Source organism: Melospiza georgiana, chromosome 1 (genome assembly GCF_028018845.1).
Source record: "Melospiza georgiana isolate bMelGeo1 chromosome 1, bMelGeo1.pri, whole genome shotgun sequence".
In the NCBI taxonomy this organism is placed as follows: Eukaryota; Metazoa; Chordata; class Aves; order Passeriformes; family Passerellidae; genus Melospiza; species Melospiza georgiana.
The window spans coordinates 81409649-81424912 of NC_080430.1; the positions used below are offsets into that span (position 1 = coordinate 81409649).

Below are 15264 nucleotides of genomic sequence, written 5' to 3' on the forward strand. Positions count from 1 at the left end.
TAGCAACTTGTAGAAGAAATGGAAGCTATGAACAAGTCAAGAGCATCTGTATAGGTGGAGCAGGTGGCTTAAAAACCAGTGTAAGATGTAATCTTGTATAGTAATATATCTGGACCTCTGTATTGGAAACACAAGCAGAGTACAAAAGTAGTCTCTCTGTAGTTTAGGCAGAACAAAAGGCTTCTTTCTGTATTAAATAGAAACTAATTGGTAGAGTATTGGTTTGTAGTATTATTATTTTTTTAAAGGTGCCCTATCAGTTGCGTTCAAGTTACTGGAACAATAGTTTTGAGTATTCTATTGTTATCCTCTAGTGTGAATGGAGCTGCTTCAGAAAAAATGGTTGCTTTTTGCATGTCTAATGAGGAGGAAAATTTCTGCTCATGTTTAAAAGCATTTAGGAAAAGCCAATCCTGTGATGACACTACACTTTCAGGAAACTGAAGACTATGTTAGGATATGAGGGGGTAAAATAGCACAAAGTACATGTATAAATTAATATGCTACTGTGTTCTTCAGACATATCTGTGTAAAGAATAGGATTTGTATGTTTGCCTTTTATATGGAAAAACATTTCAAAAGCATTCAGCATTTATGAAGGCATGGTAGTAGTTACCAGTTTACCAGGTACTTGAAAATTCCTTCAGAAAGTAGTAAAGATATTTACATAAGGGTATAAAGTATATTATGCAGGTCCTTTTGGCACTGCAAAAGCTTGTGGATAAATCACTTATGCATACTTTATAAAGTTACTAGTTTTTTCCTAATCACCAGGGAAATAAGGATTGAATTTACCTCCAATGAAACATCATTCTAAATTTCTTTTGAAAATGAAATTATATTGAATCTTGTAACCCACAAGCACAATAATACCAGTAACTATTCCAGAAGGCTATTTTGTCTATAATGTAATGAGGTGTGTTACATATGGGATTTCAATTTAATTAGAAGAGTAGGCTTACTGCTTGAAGAATGGTATAATAGCTATAGTTAAGCACATTTGTAAACACTTGTGTACCTTGAGGCTTGTGGTTTGTTTTACTTCTCATTATATTAAAGAGATAATGTATAAAACCCGAGCTTCCTCCAGCAGCATCTGTCTTTATTAGAGAGTGCTTACAATATCTTCCACGAATAACAAAGATCAGTCAGAATCCTGTCTTGACTTGATGGTCATACGTGACTAGACTGAAAAGCTGAGACAAAGGACTTAGGGTGTTGAAGGTAACATGCAGAATAATCAAGCTGTACATATAAAATACTTTTTTTTTTTCCTACAAAGCCTTTCAACAAATTAGCTTTCTGTACAACATTATTTATGATAGAAATGTTGTGATAAATCTGAAAATGGAACACCAGAAACAAACTGTAAAATTGTAACGAAGGCTGCTTCTAAAATTTTCACTTGAGTGCCATAGAAACATAAATCACAAGTGTGGATTGAATGTAATAGCCTTTACTTTTAAAAAGAAATTTTAAAGCTTTCTTTATTTTTGTCTTTAAATTAGATTGTGAGTTTTTTATTGTCCACTTTGTATTTAATAACAGCAAAATCTCAAGGATGAGAGGGAGGCTAAACGTGCTCGTCTGGATGGCAGACATGATTACTTACTGGATATTGTTGCCTCTTGTGTCAATCTGGACAAAGCAGAAGTAGAAGATGCTATTCTTGATGGAAACCAGGTAATCTGATGAATTTGAATGTGAAGCTCATAGTATATTTTGGAACTAATATTACCATTAAATTCTTGGTGAGATAGTTTTCAGACTTCACACCTGAGGTCACTCAAGTCTTCTCTTGAAGAAGTGGGTTATTTTCAGCATTTTAAATTAATTTGAACAAAATGTCCTTAATTCCAGGACCTATTGTAACAATATTGATTTTTAAATTTATTAGAATTTCTCCTTTCCAGTGGTTATAGTTAACATGCTAAAACTTGTGATTGTATTTCATAGTGAAACCACAGTGTGAAGTCTCCCAGTCCTTGAGTACACAGCACAGAGAGGTTCAAGAGTCCTGTCTACAGCAGGTTGCATGTTGTCGCTTCCATAAGGCTTCCAGCATTTGTAAAACTGTATTACAATCTAGATCAGCAAATTAAAATACGTAGAATCCACTTGACAAAATAGAATGGCTTATGTGATCTGACTGTGACTGCATAATGGCTAATACAAATTCATATATTGAGACACTGAAAAATACCACTTTTTAAACAAGCTAGGTAGATGGAAGTATTTATTTTACTTCCTGACACTAAAGTAAACATGGCTGTAGTTTGGGTTTTTTATGGTTTGTTTTCTCTTGTATTCTCTTTCCATCTGCATGCCTTCAATTTAGGCATTCCATTTCAGTGCTTATATTGTTGAGAAACTGAAGAAAGTTCAGTGGAAGACCAGTGGAAGAAAGAGAGGGACACAGGGCATGTGAAGTATGAGATGAGGGAGAAGAAGAGGTTGAGTGGCAGTCAAACAGTAGCCTGCAGCTCCTTGAAGAGTGTTTGCAACGATGACGGAGCTGAACTATTCTCAGTGGGAGCAGATAACTTCAAAGATAAAGCCACATCTTGCAAAATGGCCACCAAGAGACCCTTCTTCACCAGGAGGGTAATGCAGCATGGGAATAGGTTACTTCAAGTCAATTGTGGAATTTCTGTGCTTGGGGTTTTTGAGACTCAGCCTAGGAAATGCTCTAGATGATTGGAGCTGTTGTTGGTGACACAGGAAGCTGACCTCAAGACCTCCCAGAAGTCTCTCTCCATTTCTATGAGTTCGTGATATAGCAAATGAGCAGTGCAGAACATTGTCATGCACATTAAAAAGCAGAATTAGTTTCAGCCTTTGTGCATTCTATCTCTAAATGGGTTTCCTGGCAAACTATAGTGCCTGAGAATAGCTGTCAGATGAGGAAAATATTGGCAGTTTCTACGCTTGGAAAGAGAGAAGTGTAATAGTTGTTTTGTCCTCATCTTGGAGGGCTCAGCCAAGATTTTCCGGAATAGCAGCTCATTATCTTGGTGTAACTGAGGCTTGTTATTAATGGAAGAGGGATAATTGTGGCTTTCTTCCAGCTTCTGGTGATCTTCTAGCCTTTTTTCTACACTAGAAAGCACAAATGGTACCACCTAATGTTTCTGAAGATGAACTTGAAGGAGCCTTTTCTGCTAAAGATAGCCATGTTGTTAGGGACTACATAGAAGAGTGATGCAGATTGGTGGATGAGGCCAGACTTTCAAGTGCTGAGACGTGGATCAGCATACTAGCATAAAGCAACTCAGTTTTTTCCTCAGCCTGTATGGCCTATACATGAGATTTGTGGACTGCACTACCAATACATGCTTCAGTGATGCTTGATGGCAGCCTTGAATTGATGAAGAGCCGTTAAATTTTCTTGATGCTTATAAATATGTAAAAAGGCAAAGGCTTCCTCTGTTGCTGTGATATGAAACAAATCAATGACACATGATAATCTAAACATGATTTCACACAGATAGAGCGCATGAACAGGTTCTTGGCCCCTGGAGGTCTGCGTCATCTGATGTTCTACTACCAAGATGTGGAAGTAATGGATACAGGTAAAGTAACTTAGATTCTCCTGCAATGTGTTACAGTTGTGCGGAGCATATGTGCAAGCAAAAAGAAAATAGTCAAGTTCTTATGAACTGGAACTTAAAGCAAGACAGGTTTGGTCATACCAAGGCATTGATCTCTGCTCATGAAATGATGATTATTGAAATTACTGAAGCTTATTAGTGCACTTCAGCATGTTGCTACTATGGAGCAGCAAAGTACTTCCTTGTGAGCTCAGCAGCTCTTGCCTGTGGGAATTTTTTTGTTAGTTAAAAGGTGACTTTCACACAAGGTGAGCAGTGACAAATGCCATTCCTCTCCTCTTCAGTCATGCCACCTGCTGGCCCTAGAAGCCATCCACATTTCTTGGCACATGACCATCCATCTAGGTGGTCCTGTTTCATGACAAATCTACATGAGACGCACATTATAGGTAGAAAGGTGTTACCCCAGAAAGCTCTTCTACATGTACCCCTTTACTGAGTGCCCCCATATTCCACACTTCTGGGGGAAACCTCCTTCTCCCTCACCCTGTGGGTAGCTCAGGACCCCTGTGACAAGGACACCCTTCTTTTGCCCATGGCTCCTCTCCCAGAGCCTCCACTGCTGCTGCTGTTGGGACCATCCAGGTGCTCTGTGACCTCTCAGAGCCTGTGACTGGCTGGTGGGAGCTCACACCACTTGGTTACCCTGGAAGTACTTGAACAGCCCTGTAAACATATCTATGCTTAGCTGTATAAATGTGTTTATACACAGATAAACATATACCTAGATGAATGTACAAATATCAATTTATATTTCATGCATTTTCAGTATATATGTATGTGTCCATTTTCTTTGGTATATCTGTATATATCTAAAAGGGATGAAAAAACTATTTAATATGATATAAGCAACTTTAATAAAAAAAAGTTTCAATGCACATAGAAATACAGTGAAATGAAAACACAAATGCAACCACTAATTTAGAAATCTGAGGAGCAAGTTTTAACATGCCTGAGATGAAGTGGTGAAAGTATAACAAAGAGAGTGTGAGGCAAGGGTCAAAGCCTAGGAATCTAATGGGTGTTGCCCATACCCACCAACAAACCAATCAGATGCACTAGAGTATGGTATGATTTTAGTGACCTTTTGGGGTTTGGGGTTTCATGCTAAATATAGGCAATACATTGAACAATATATAGGGAATATATTGAGAACAGTAGAGAAAACCACATAAGCAAAACACAAATGAATTCACAGCAATGCATGCATTGGGTGAAAAAGCAAAAGTCCCTTAGAACATCATGCACAAGAGGGAAAAAAAATTAAGAAAAAAAAAGGTAGTGATGGAGAAGACAGTGGGGATTAAGTGAGTGGGCTGGAAACTGACTTTGCCCACAGCTGTAAGTGGAATCACTTGTAATACTGTCCGACCGTAAAACTTCTGCTGTACATTTTCCCTTTGTAGGTGGAGCAGAGTTTGTAAAAGAATTATCTGTGTTGATTGTTTAGGGCTGTGGTTCACAGGCTATCAAAGCAAAAATCTCAGTTGTGGTGGTAGCTACTAACTGGTAAAGCTAAGTGAATTTTTGTGGCATTACATGCACCCTCTTGGCAAGGGCACTTACTATGGCCACATCATACCCAAACTGGTTTTCTGACCCTGATGAATCAACCAACATTTGTGTTAGGGAAGAAGATGATTCCATGAAGGGAGTGTACAAGGAATTTTTTGTTTCTGCAGAGCAGGAGCTGTATCTCCGAGTTCAGGAAGATCTACTTCAGAGACCTAAGGTGTCATTTAAAAGTTTGATTTCTTGCAGTGTTTTGAAGATTATTATTCATGTGAATTTTAAAAACCTCTAGAACCTTTTTCAGTAAGAGTACATCATTTCTAAAGAGACTGCAGGTTATACTACCTACTTCACCTCCACAGATTGTGGGAAAACTCTGATGACTTTTGCTGGTCTTGCCTCTGTAATTACTTGTGGCACTTTAACCCTGGCTGGATGCCAGGCACACACAAAAGCTGCTCACTCACCTTCCCCTGCTACAGCTGGACAGAGGAGAGAGAATTTATTGAAGGTTTCATGAATTGAGATAAGGATTGGGAGAAAACACTCCAAGGGCAAAATAGGCTTGACTTAAAGGTACAAAGTGAATTTATTACCAACTAAATCAGAGCAGGCTAATGAGAAGTAAAATAAGCCCTTAAAATACCTTTTTTTCCCCCCAACCCCTCCCTCTTTCCCACTGACAGTGCAGGGAGACAGTGGTGTGGGGATTTTGGACAGTTCAACACCTGAGGTTTTCTTTCACTGCCCAGGGAGAGGAGTCCTTCCCCTTTGAGACTGTGGGATCTCTCCCATGGGAGACAGTTCTTAGTGAAGTTCTCCAACATGGTTCCAATCTCATGAGCAGGAGTCCTCCTGAAACTGCTCCAACGTGAGTCCTCCCAAGGGCACACTGTCCTCTCAGAACTGCTGCAACATGGATCACTCTTTCACAGGGTGCAGTCCTCCAAGGCCAGGCTGCTCCAGCCTGGAAGCAGGGTCCCTCTCTCTACCTGGCCTCTCACTGGATCACAGCCTCCTCCAGGCATCCACCCACTCCAGCATGGGCACCTCCTCATGTTCTTGCTTCCTTCTTTTCTCTAGCTGGATATAAAACTGCACCCCAGACTTTGTTTTGCTTTTCATCTCAAATATGTTATGACAGAGGCATTATCACCATCTCTAATTGGCCCAGCCTTGGCCAGCAGCATCTCCATCAGGGATTGGCTCTGGCAGACCTGCTGGAAGCTTCCAGCAGCTTCACACAGAAGCACCTCTGTTGCAGTTGGCTATTTGTCTCGGTGCAGGGAAGGCTCAAGACTTTCAATATGAGTGTTCAGCAAGCTCCGTTTATTGAAGAGAGCATCAGACACTTATACAGCAAGTAATAAGCTCATGAATATTCTGTAATTTACACTGTTTATTGGCCACACTACAACATCAGCTCTTCCCCATTCCTTAGGGGTTACATCTCTCTTTTCTCATGTTTCTTTCACGATTTGTTATCATACTACAGCTAAGTCTAAGGACACGCTATCTTGCAGGTGCAAGACTTAGAATTAGCCACAGCCTTGTACTTTTCCAATTCCTAGTTACTCTCCCAACACACCTCTGTGGCCCCTTCGCTACCAAAACCCATGCAAAACTGAAGCATTACTGCAGTATAAAGACAGCACAAGTTTTATTAGCATGCAATACATCAAATTAATTACATTTACAGAGTCAGGTCTTCTGCTGAGACAGAGCCCTTATTGTAATTCTGAGGTATATGAAAATGAGACTTCAGAGCTGCAGTGAAAAAGGGAGTGAGAAAGATGATGTTAACAGAAGGATGGGGAGGGAACTTCTGGGGGCCACCTGATCCAAAATAGGGATCCCTGGTGCAGATGGTCATGTGTCTGAAATAAAAAAATGTGCAGAGGGATCTATCACTTTTTAGATTTTGTCATTTAACTGCTGGTATCAACAGCTTACTTTTTCATCTTCTTATTGTAATAGTGCCTCACTGAAATGTGTATGCATGCAATTTTACTCTGCAGTAATACTGAAAAGCTAGTAACAAGGTAGGGTGAGGTATTGTGACCAAAAACATATGAGAAACATTTAACCCCCAAAAGACACTGCTTCTTCTTAGTGACCCCTTACAAGCGTTGCCAGCAGCCTGGACATGGAAGCAGTACATTCATGTTGGGGGAAGAAGAAAGGACAAGTAACTCCCTTGTAGCTCTATTATTGGTTTTTGTTTGCTTTTGCCCCAAAGAATCTGCTGTGGCCTCTTTCTCCTTGTTTTCAGAAGCATCCTGTTTATTTTTTTTCCTTATGTTTATGTATTTTTAGGGTAGGACAGTTGATAATAGCTCCTCTAAGGTAAAATACATCACTGCATTTTCTGATTTCTAATTTTTCTTTTTCAAGAAAGAGAACATTATCTATAACTGCATGATAGAGCCTATAAAAGGACCTTGAGTCTGAAACATTATTTAGAGGGAATAGAAAAAACAAATAAATGAATAGAAGTGAAAGGCTTTTGATGCAAATATGGCAAAACTAGATGAACTATTTCTTACTGTGTCATGAAGACTCTGAATGCTGCTTACTTTCTGCGGATAGTTCCGTGAGATGCCTCCAGGAGACTGGGACTCAGTGAGGCACAAATAATGACTGAACTGTTTGTGTAGAAAACTTTTCTTTGAATAAATGATCAATGGGTCTTAATTGTTTATTTGTTTGAATCTGTAGAGTACTTTGGTCTTCCAGGAATAGGAATGAACTCTCATTTGACCAAGAAGAAGAAAGTATTTGTGACAGAGGGAAAAGATGTTGCTCTAACTGGTGTATGCATTTTCTTCATTAGATCTAGTTTTTCTAAACCAGTCACAACTGAGAATATCTATCAAGTAAGTCAGTGACTGCTCATCTTTGTACCTAATGTTGTTTAAAATGTGTTTTTCTATGGGGTATTTGCTCTCAAAAAATGACAATTTGACAGCTCTTGACATGGAGGAATGAGTAAAAGGACACACAGATGGGTTAAATGAACCAGGACAAAAAGGGAGGGGGATGGAAATAAAGATATTATCTTGTGGCATCAAGTTGATGTATATCATTGATATGAAAAAAGGATACTGAGGAAGAAAATTTAAGACAATCTGTAATGACAGAGTAATAAGTCAATACCTAAATACTGAGGTGTTAAATTTCAAAAAAGTCTAGCAAATTAATTTGAAAAACAAAAATTATTTTACTTTTGAAAGTGTATATGTAAATTGTATATAAGTTTTTACTGGTGAAAGACCCCTTGTATTGTGTTTCTTTTACAGGAAGTAAATTTTAATATGATGGATATAGGTCGAGATGGCTTATTAAAAGGTGTTGAGCAGTTGATATCAGAAATATTCATTCCAGCCTTACAGACTATGGACCATGGCTGGGTTGAACCTCAGCAAGTTCCCAATATTAAGCAGGACTTCCTTCGTGCCCTAGAAGGATTTGTTAGTGTCCTATCAGGAACTCAGCAAAGTCTGTTGGAAAAGGTAGTATGTTCGTGTGGGAAATAGAAAATGAGCTAGCTGTAGAATGTCTCTAGCTCTGGACCTTTTGAATTAGCTGCTGTTTTAGATTACTCATAAAATTTGCTTTTGTTAAATTGGAGAATAACCCAACACTTCTCTTTATTGTTGTCCTAACTCATTATACTTCAATCTGTAGTTTTAATAGTTCTGTAGGTGCTTCTGTTCTTGTTTATTCTGGGGTCGGTTCTTTAGAGCTATTAACTTCTTGACTCCCCAACGGCTGTGGTCACTCTTAAATGTTGAATGATTACTGAATGACAAAATGTTGTTGGTTTCTACTCAGCTTCTGTGAAGGAAAGGGCATGAGAGCACAACTGCCTGGTTGGTGAATTCTTCAGATTCTGGATTCTAGAATTTTCCACTTCCAGCTCAAGCCAGTTTAATTTAGGCTGAGCTGGGAATAAGAAGTGAGATAACTGAAGGAGGGCAATGAGTTAGTCTTTAAAGTTCCTAGATTATTTGTCATGAACATTCAGCATTTAATTTTTTTTTAAACTTTTATTTTAGGTCAGCCTGAAGAAATGTGAAACATATGACCTTAAAACTCTAAGAGGACCTTCAGATTACTTGATGGTTGCTGACAGCATGGAGGCTCTTGAAAAAATAGAAGCCTGCATGAGAGAATGGACCAAACAAATTGAACAGGTGATACATGGGACAAATGTGAAATGTAACCTCTACATCTTGACAGATGAATTTAATCCTGTTGGTGTTACAGCTGCCTTTCTATAAATTTGGATGACTTCAATCTCTTTATTTTAAAGTACTATTGGTATATTTTTTGTGCTTTTACTTCTCCATGGAAGTATCACCAAGAGCTTTTTCCATCTGCTTGTTAATATAGGATACACAGTTTGGGAAGCTTAGTTCCTTGTCTTTGATAATTACCTGTTAATAAACTACAAAACAGTTAGTAGTTCCCAGTGGATTTAATGAAAACAAAAAGAATACAGTAATTGAGTGAGCACTGTTCTCAGTGGTCACATTTGTACTTTGAAACAAGCTTTGCAGGTGATTTGCAGAAAATGTAACTGTCTGTAACAGTGCTCTTGGAACAGAATTTCTTTACGTTGGAAATGAAAGCACCAAGCAAAATGAAGTTTTTTATATGAGGTGGAGGGTAAGTTAAGTAATTTATCAGGCAACGTTAATACCACTTGTTAAAAGAAGAATCAATCCATGCTACCTCTGCAGATAAAAAATATGAGCATCACTCACGTTACTTTATGATAAAAGGTTCTTGCAGAAAATGACCAGTTGAGAAAAGAAGCAGATGACCTTGGACCACGAGCAGAGCTTGATTATTGGAAAAAGAAATTGTCAAAATTTCACTACCTTATGGAGCAGCTGAAGAGCCCAGATGTGAAGGCAGTGCTTGGAGTACTCACTGCTGCTAAATCCAAACTGCTGAAGGTTTTTATTTTAAATTATGATTGATATAAATAATAGAAATGCTCTTTATACCCTAACTCATTTTGATAATGTATGTAACAATGCTGGTGGGGAAAACATTGAAACATTTTTGGCTTTTGTTTTCCTTCTCTATTCCTCAGCCTGAGTAAAAAAAGTTTAAATCTAGTTCAATTTATTGAAAAAGACTGGGAATCCCCTCAGTCTAAAGGCTGATAATGTACTTCATCCACATGGCTCAAGAGAAATAAATAATTTAATATTTGAAAAGTTGATTATTAAATCAGAATATTGAATTAATGAATGGATATTTAATGACAAAAAAAAAATCCCCATTTTTTAAGCCTCATTTTTATGTTGTTACAGTGCCTGTCAAAATTGTTTGTGGAATCATAACTTCTTACATTGACATAACAAATTTAAAGTCCCATCACCAACAGAAAATAAGTAAATAAAAAAAAAATCTTGTCTCATCAAAATGAGATGTGGAACAAATCCATAACCATAATTATACATCCATAACTCATATATTTTAGAGCAACTTGACTGCACACTACCACTGACTATTTAGCTGAATGGTGTAAACCAACTGTCTGATCACAGCCAAGTTACTGAAACAAGACAAGGACCCCTTCTTGGGTGAACAAGTATAATTCTGAAGTAAAAGATCTGTGCTTTCAAATGTATGTAGAAGCTAATGACAAACCAAAATTATCTCAAAACATTTTTTTCCAAAATGAGCACTTTTATTTCTTTTTTTTCAACTTTCTGTTCTTAGAAGTGGCGAGCATTGGATATTCGCATCACAGACGCAGCAAATGAAGCTAAAGATAATGTGAAGTATCTGTATTCTCTGGAAAAATATTATGACCCATTATACAATAGTGATCCTGTAAGCAGAACTTTTAAATTCTCAACATACATGTATTGAGAAAAGCAACATGAATATATTCTGTAGGATGGGTTTGGAAATGAAACAAAAAAATTTTACAAATGCAACTCCAGTTTGAGATTTTGCGCAGTTGTGGTAAAAGTGGATTAATGGGAATTTCTGGCTACAAAATAAATTATTTTCACACCATAGTATCTGCAAAGCTGTAGTTGTGATGAAGATATTCTATGGATTCTGTGCTATGGGAGAAAGTGAATTCCTTAAAATAAAAAAAAAGTAAACCTAATGCTATGCTAAAGACAAAGTTTGATGTTTTGTATTTGCTTTGGTGGCTAAGTAATGGTTAGACTAACATTTATAGGGCAATTTTCAGCTTCTTGGGTTGGGAAAAGATAAATAGGATTATGTAAATATTAAGACAAAATTATAAATCACCATCTCATACTATATAATGAGAATGTATATGATTATGCAAGCATAATATGCAATATACAAAACCGGCCACCCTAAAGTACAGGACTGGAGGAGTCTTCTTGTCCCATTATCTGCTAAAATAGATGGCAAATAATTGCTTTTATTAAAACTGGTTTTGAAACTGGCTGTGTATGTGTCTTGCTAGTCAAAGAAATACGACTGGTAGCCATGAAGACTCAAAACTTGGACCTGTCCTGGCTTCCTCTCTCTCCTCTGAAACTTCTTCCAAAAGCAAATTGTTTCCAAAGAGTGCTCTGGGCAACCATGTTTGTTTCCATTTACTGGGTGATATTGTAACAGTGTGTTCTTTCAGTGTTTGCAATCTGCTATTTGAGTTTCTCTATTGAAAGGTTATTGGGTTATGATGCTCATAAAAACAGAAAAAAGCTTGGTGAAGGGGTTATCTTTACATGCAAGCTTACATCAGGTTTAGCAACTGAGCATATAAGCATATTTTTTTGTGGAAAAAGTTCTATTGCAGAGGGCATTACTTCTACCAAATCTCACTTGCTCATCTGAATTTTTCCAGCCAAGACTCCAGTGAAAATTTTCCCCCAAAATTAAATTGTAGAGCTTGGGGAATGATTAAGGACAGGCAGCTCTGCAGGAGAGGCCCAGGTAGACAAGGACTGAACCATTCCAAAGACCATTTTCATAATTCTCCGGCATTCACTAATTATGGGTTATGATAATGTGAGGTAACAGAGGTACTGAGCAGAGTTCAAACTGTGTGTTTCTTTCCAGGTGTCCATGCTGGATGCTATTCCAGGACTCATAAATGCAATTAAAATGATTCAGAGTATCTCTCAGTATTACAACACTTCTGAAAAGATCTCCTCACTGTTTGTGAAGGTTGGTGCTCAGCAGGAAAAGAAATATTCCCAAATTTTTTTCTGTGTTGTTGCTTGAGTACAAGAGAAAACAAAAAAAAATTGTCCTAAATTTAGGACAATTTAGTTTAGGAATTTTTTTGTTGCAAGTTTTGCCTATTATCAATGGGATTTTTTTGCAGAACCAAGCATGTTAAATTCCTATTGCCCTTAAACCTCCACATGTTGGCAAAAAGAAGAAAATTGATAGAAAGGACAACCTATTCTTTACCATTTATACTCTCATGGGCTCTTGATTTTACCTTGGCTTTCAGACCAGACAAAAACTTATGACTTTATAGCTTTCAATGCTATCTCAAGGTTGGTATGAGATGTGTAGGTTTAGGAGGAGCACAGTTAACCAACAACATTTTTATGTCACGTTCTGGAGGCTGGGTGTTGCAAGGGAGACAGACTGCCGATGTGGCTGGTATTTGGTATTGCTGTTTGTCAGGCTTTAGGTCAGCAGACTCAGAGGAATGGGAGAGAGAGAGAGAATGGCAGGACCTGCTTTGTCTTGGAATGCTTTTTTTTCACAAAGGTAAAACTGCTTTTAGGTGACCAATCAGATGATCACAGCGTGTAAATCCTACATAGCAAACGACGGCACAGCCACCATCTGGGATCAACCACAGGAGAGAGTTGTGGAAAAGCTACAAGCAGCTATTAGACTTAAACAGGTAGGTGGGAAGAACATATAGAAAACAGACTATAAGGTGATATTTAGGAGGGCAGAAATAGGAAAATTTTATGTGAGAAAGCACTGTCATAGTGAAGAAAAATGAGTTAACTGAAAAATATCCACTGGAGCTGGAATGTTTATGCTAGAGCTAACAAGGAATTTGGTCTGTTGTCTGTTGGTCTTCTGGAAACAGAATTTTGATGCTTAGTCTATCTTAACTATGCTTATAAGAGAATTGCTTGGATTTTCATGCCTGTGTTTCTCTATGTAGTGTCTTCTCAGTTGATGTGGAGAGTTATGAAATAGAAATTAAAAAAGGAGAGCTACTGAACTGAATATATTCTAAAGATGTGTGGACAAGCTATACATTTAGAAAGGGCAATTTAGTGAACTGAGACAAATCCAGCTGTTCAGTTGACCTAGACTTGTTAGAAAGATAGCCTTTTTTTTTCTTAATACACTTCTGTAATAATTTTTTAATTTTATTTTTCTTTGTTCTTTTTTTCTCCTAAAGCATAGTATTATAGGATAGCCTGGCTTGGAAGGGTCCTTAGCAGGTATCTAGTTCAACCCTCTGCTCAAAGCGAAAGCAGGGGCAGTATGAGATCAAACTTGGTTTCCCAATCCTTTATCCAGTCGTGTCTTGAAGTTCTCCAAGGATGGAAAGATTGCACAGCCTTTTTGGGCATCCTTTTTCACTGTTTGACTGTCCTTGGGATGAAAGATTCTTTCCTTATATCCAGTCAGAACCTCACCCATTTCAATTTCTGCCCTTTGCTTCTGGGCTTTCTGTCCATGTGTTGCTGTAAACAAGAGCCTGTCTCTCTTTTATAATGTCCCTGTATGTATTGGGAGCTTCATATAGGCTTTATGCATTATTTTTTTTTCATTCCCAATTTTCATGCAACATTTTCTATGTGCTGGACTAGAGTTTCATCCTAATACCTCCTGAAGCAACAAATCTTGCCTAGTTCTAACATAAATTAGTATAAATTTGTATGACATCTTTCCATCAGCAATAAGCACTAAACTCATCTTTTTCTATCAAATTGTCCAGTTGCTGCATGAAAATATGTAGAAAAATTAGGCATTCATTTGACTCTTATTAGTTCCAGAAACTTTCAGAAATTCAATAGATTAAAACATAAAATTTGAATCAGGAATAACATAGCAAAATCTAGACCCTTTGTAATGATGTCTTTAAGTGAGGCTATTCATACATAAATGTGATAAAAAGAATTAACATTTTATTATAAAGAGAGCCACTATTGAAAGAAACCATTTCAAGCAAATCTGTTGACTATGTACTTTGACTTTGGGAATAATTTAGGAAGTTTGGAGTAAGGTTTGTGCTTTCTTATGAATTCAGAATGAAAAGTGGATGCTGTTATGGAGCAGCATTAAAACTTCAGGACGTAATTTGTTCTTGAGAGGGATTTTTGAACCTTGACTACTCAGTAAAAATGCTCAGCATGCAAACATTTTCAGTCTCTAGAAACTGGGCTGTCATCTCAGTTATTCAGTAAACACATCAAACCCTACTATGAAACGGAGGGAACAGAATTTCATGCTAGCTAAGGATGTATACAAATACATACATGTGCAGTTTGGTCATTTGATGAAGTGTGTAATCCTGTAATGGCATTGACGGGTTAGTTTTCAGAGGCAAATTCTGTTATTCTCTTTGTAGTTTTCATGACTGTTTATTGATGAAACTCCTACTTGCAATCAGATTAGGATAATACCTGTGTAAATTTTGTTCTAGCTAATGATAGTACCTTTTGTTATATGCTTGACATTCTTTAAAATTCCTTGTTTTAAGGAGTATCAAAATTATTTCCACAAGATAAAAGAGAATTTGGAAGAAAATCCAACTGAAAGACAATTTGATTTTAGTGAGATGTATATATTTGGAAAATTTGAAGCCTTTCATCGTCGTCTGGTAAAGATAATAGATGTTTTCAATACTATGAGAACCTACTCAGTTTTACAGGAATCTAAGATGGAGGGATTGGAAGGAATGATCACAAAATATCAGGTACACATTAGATTTTGTATATTGTGTCAGTCTAAATTGAACCTTTATGAGAAAATTATGAAAATTGGGGAAGTGTTTATTGACATAAAAATTAACTCTTTAATTGTGCTAAAATTACTGGGTAATAGCAATGTAAATATGTGATTACTGGGGAAATGAGCAGACAAGATGAAAGAGAAGGTGCAAGTGGACATGTGAAAGAAGTATGCTAAAATTAAAGCTGAT

General features: G+C 37.3%; 1 protein-coding gene across 1 annotated transcript in view; it reads left to right on the forward strand.

Annotated features, from left to right (window-relative positions):
* The window catches only part of DNAH5 (dynein axonemal heavy chain 5), a 134011-nt gene that overhangs the window by 19492 nt on the left and 99255 nt on the right, over positions 1-15264 (forward strand). Inside the window, exons 2-11 of the mRNA XM_058023017.1 lie at positions 1549-1683; positions 3488-3572; positions 7842-7999; positions 8423-8635; positions 9182-9319; positions 9911-10087; positions 10863-10976; positions 12195-12302; positions 12877-12999; positions 14824-15039. Of these exons, the coding sequence (XP_057879000.1) occupies positions 1549-1683; positions 3488-3572; positions 7842-7999; positions 8423-8635; positions 9182-9319; positions 9911-10087; positions 10863-10976; positions 12195-12302; positions 12877-12999; positions 14824-15039 (1467 nt within the window). The remainder of the gene's footprint in view (positions 1-1548; positions 1684-3487; positions 3573-7841; positions 8000-8422; positions 8636-9181; positions 9320-9910; positions 10088-10862; positions 10977-12194; positions 12303-12876; positions 13000-14823; positions 15040-15264) is intronic.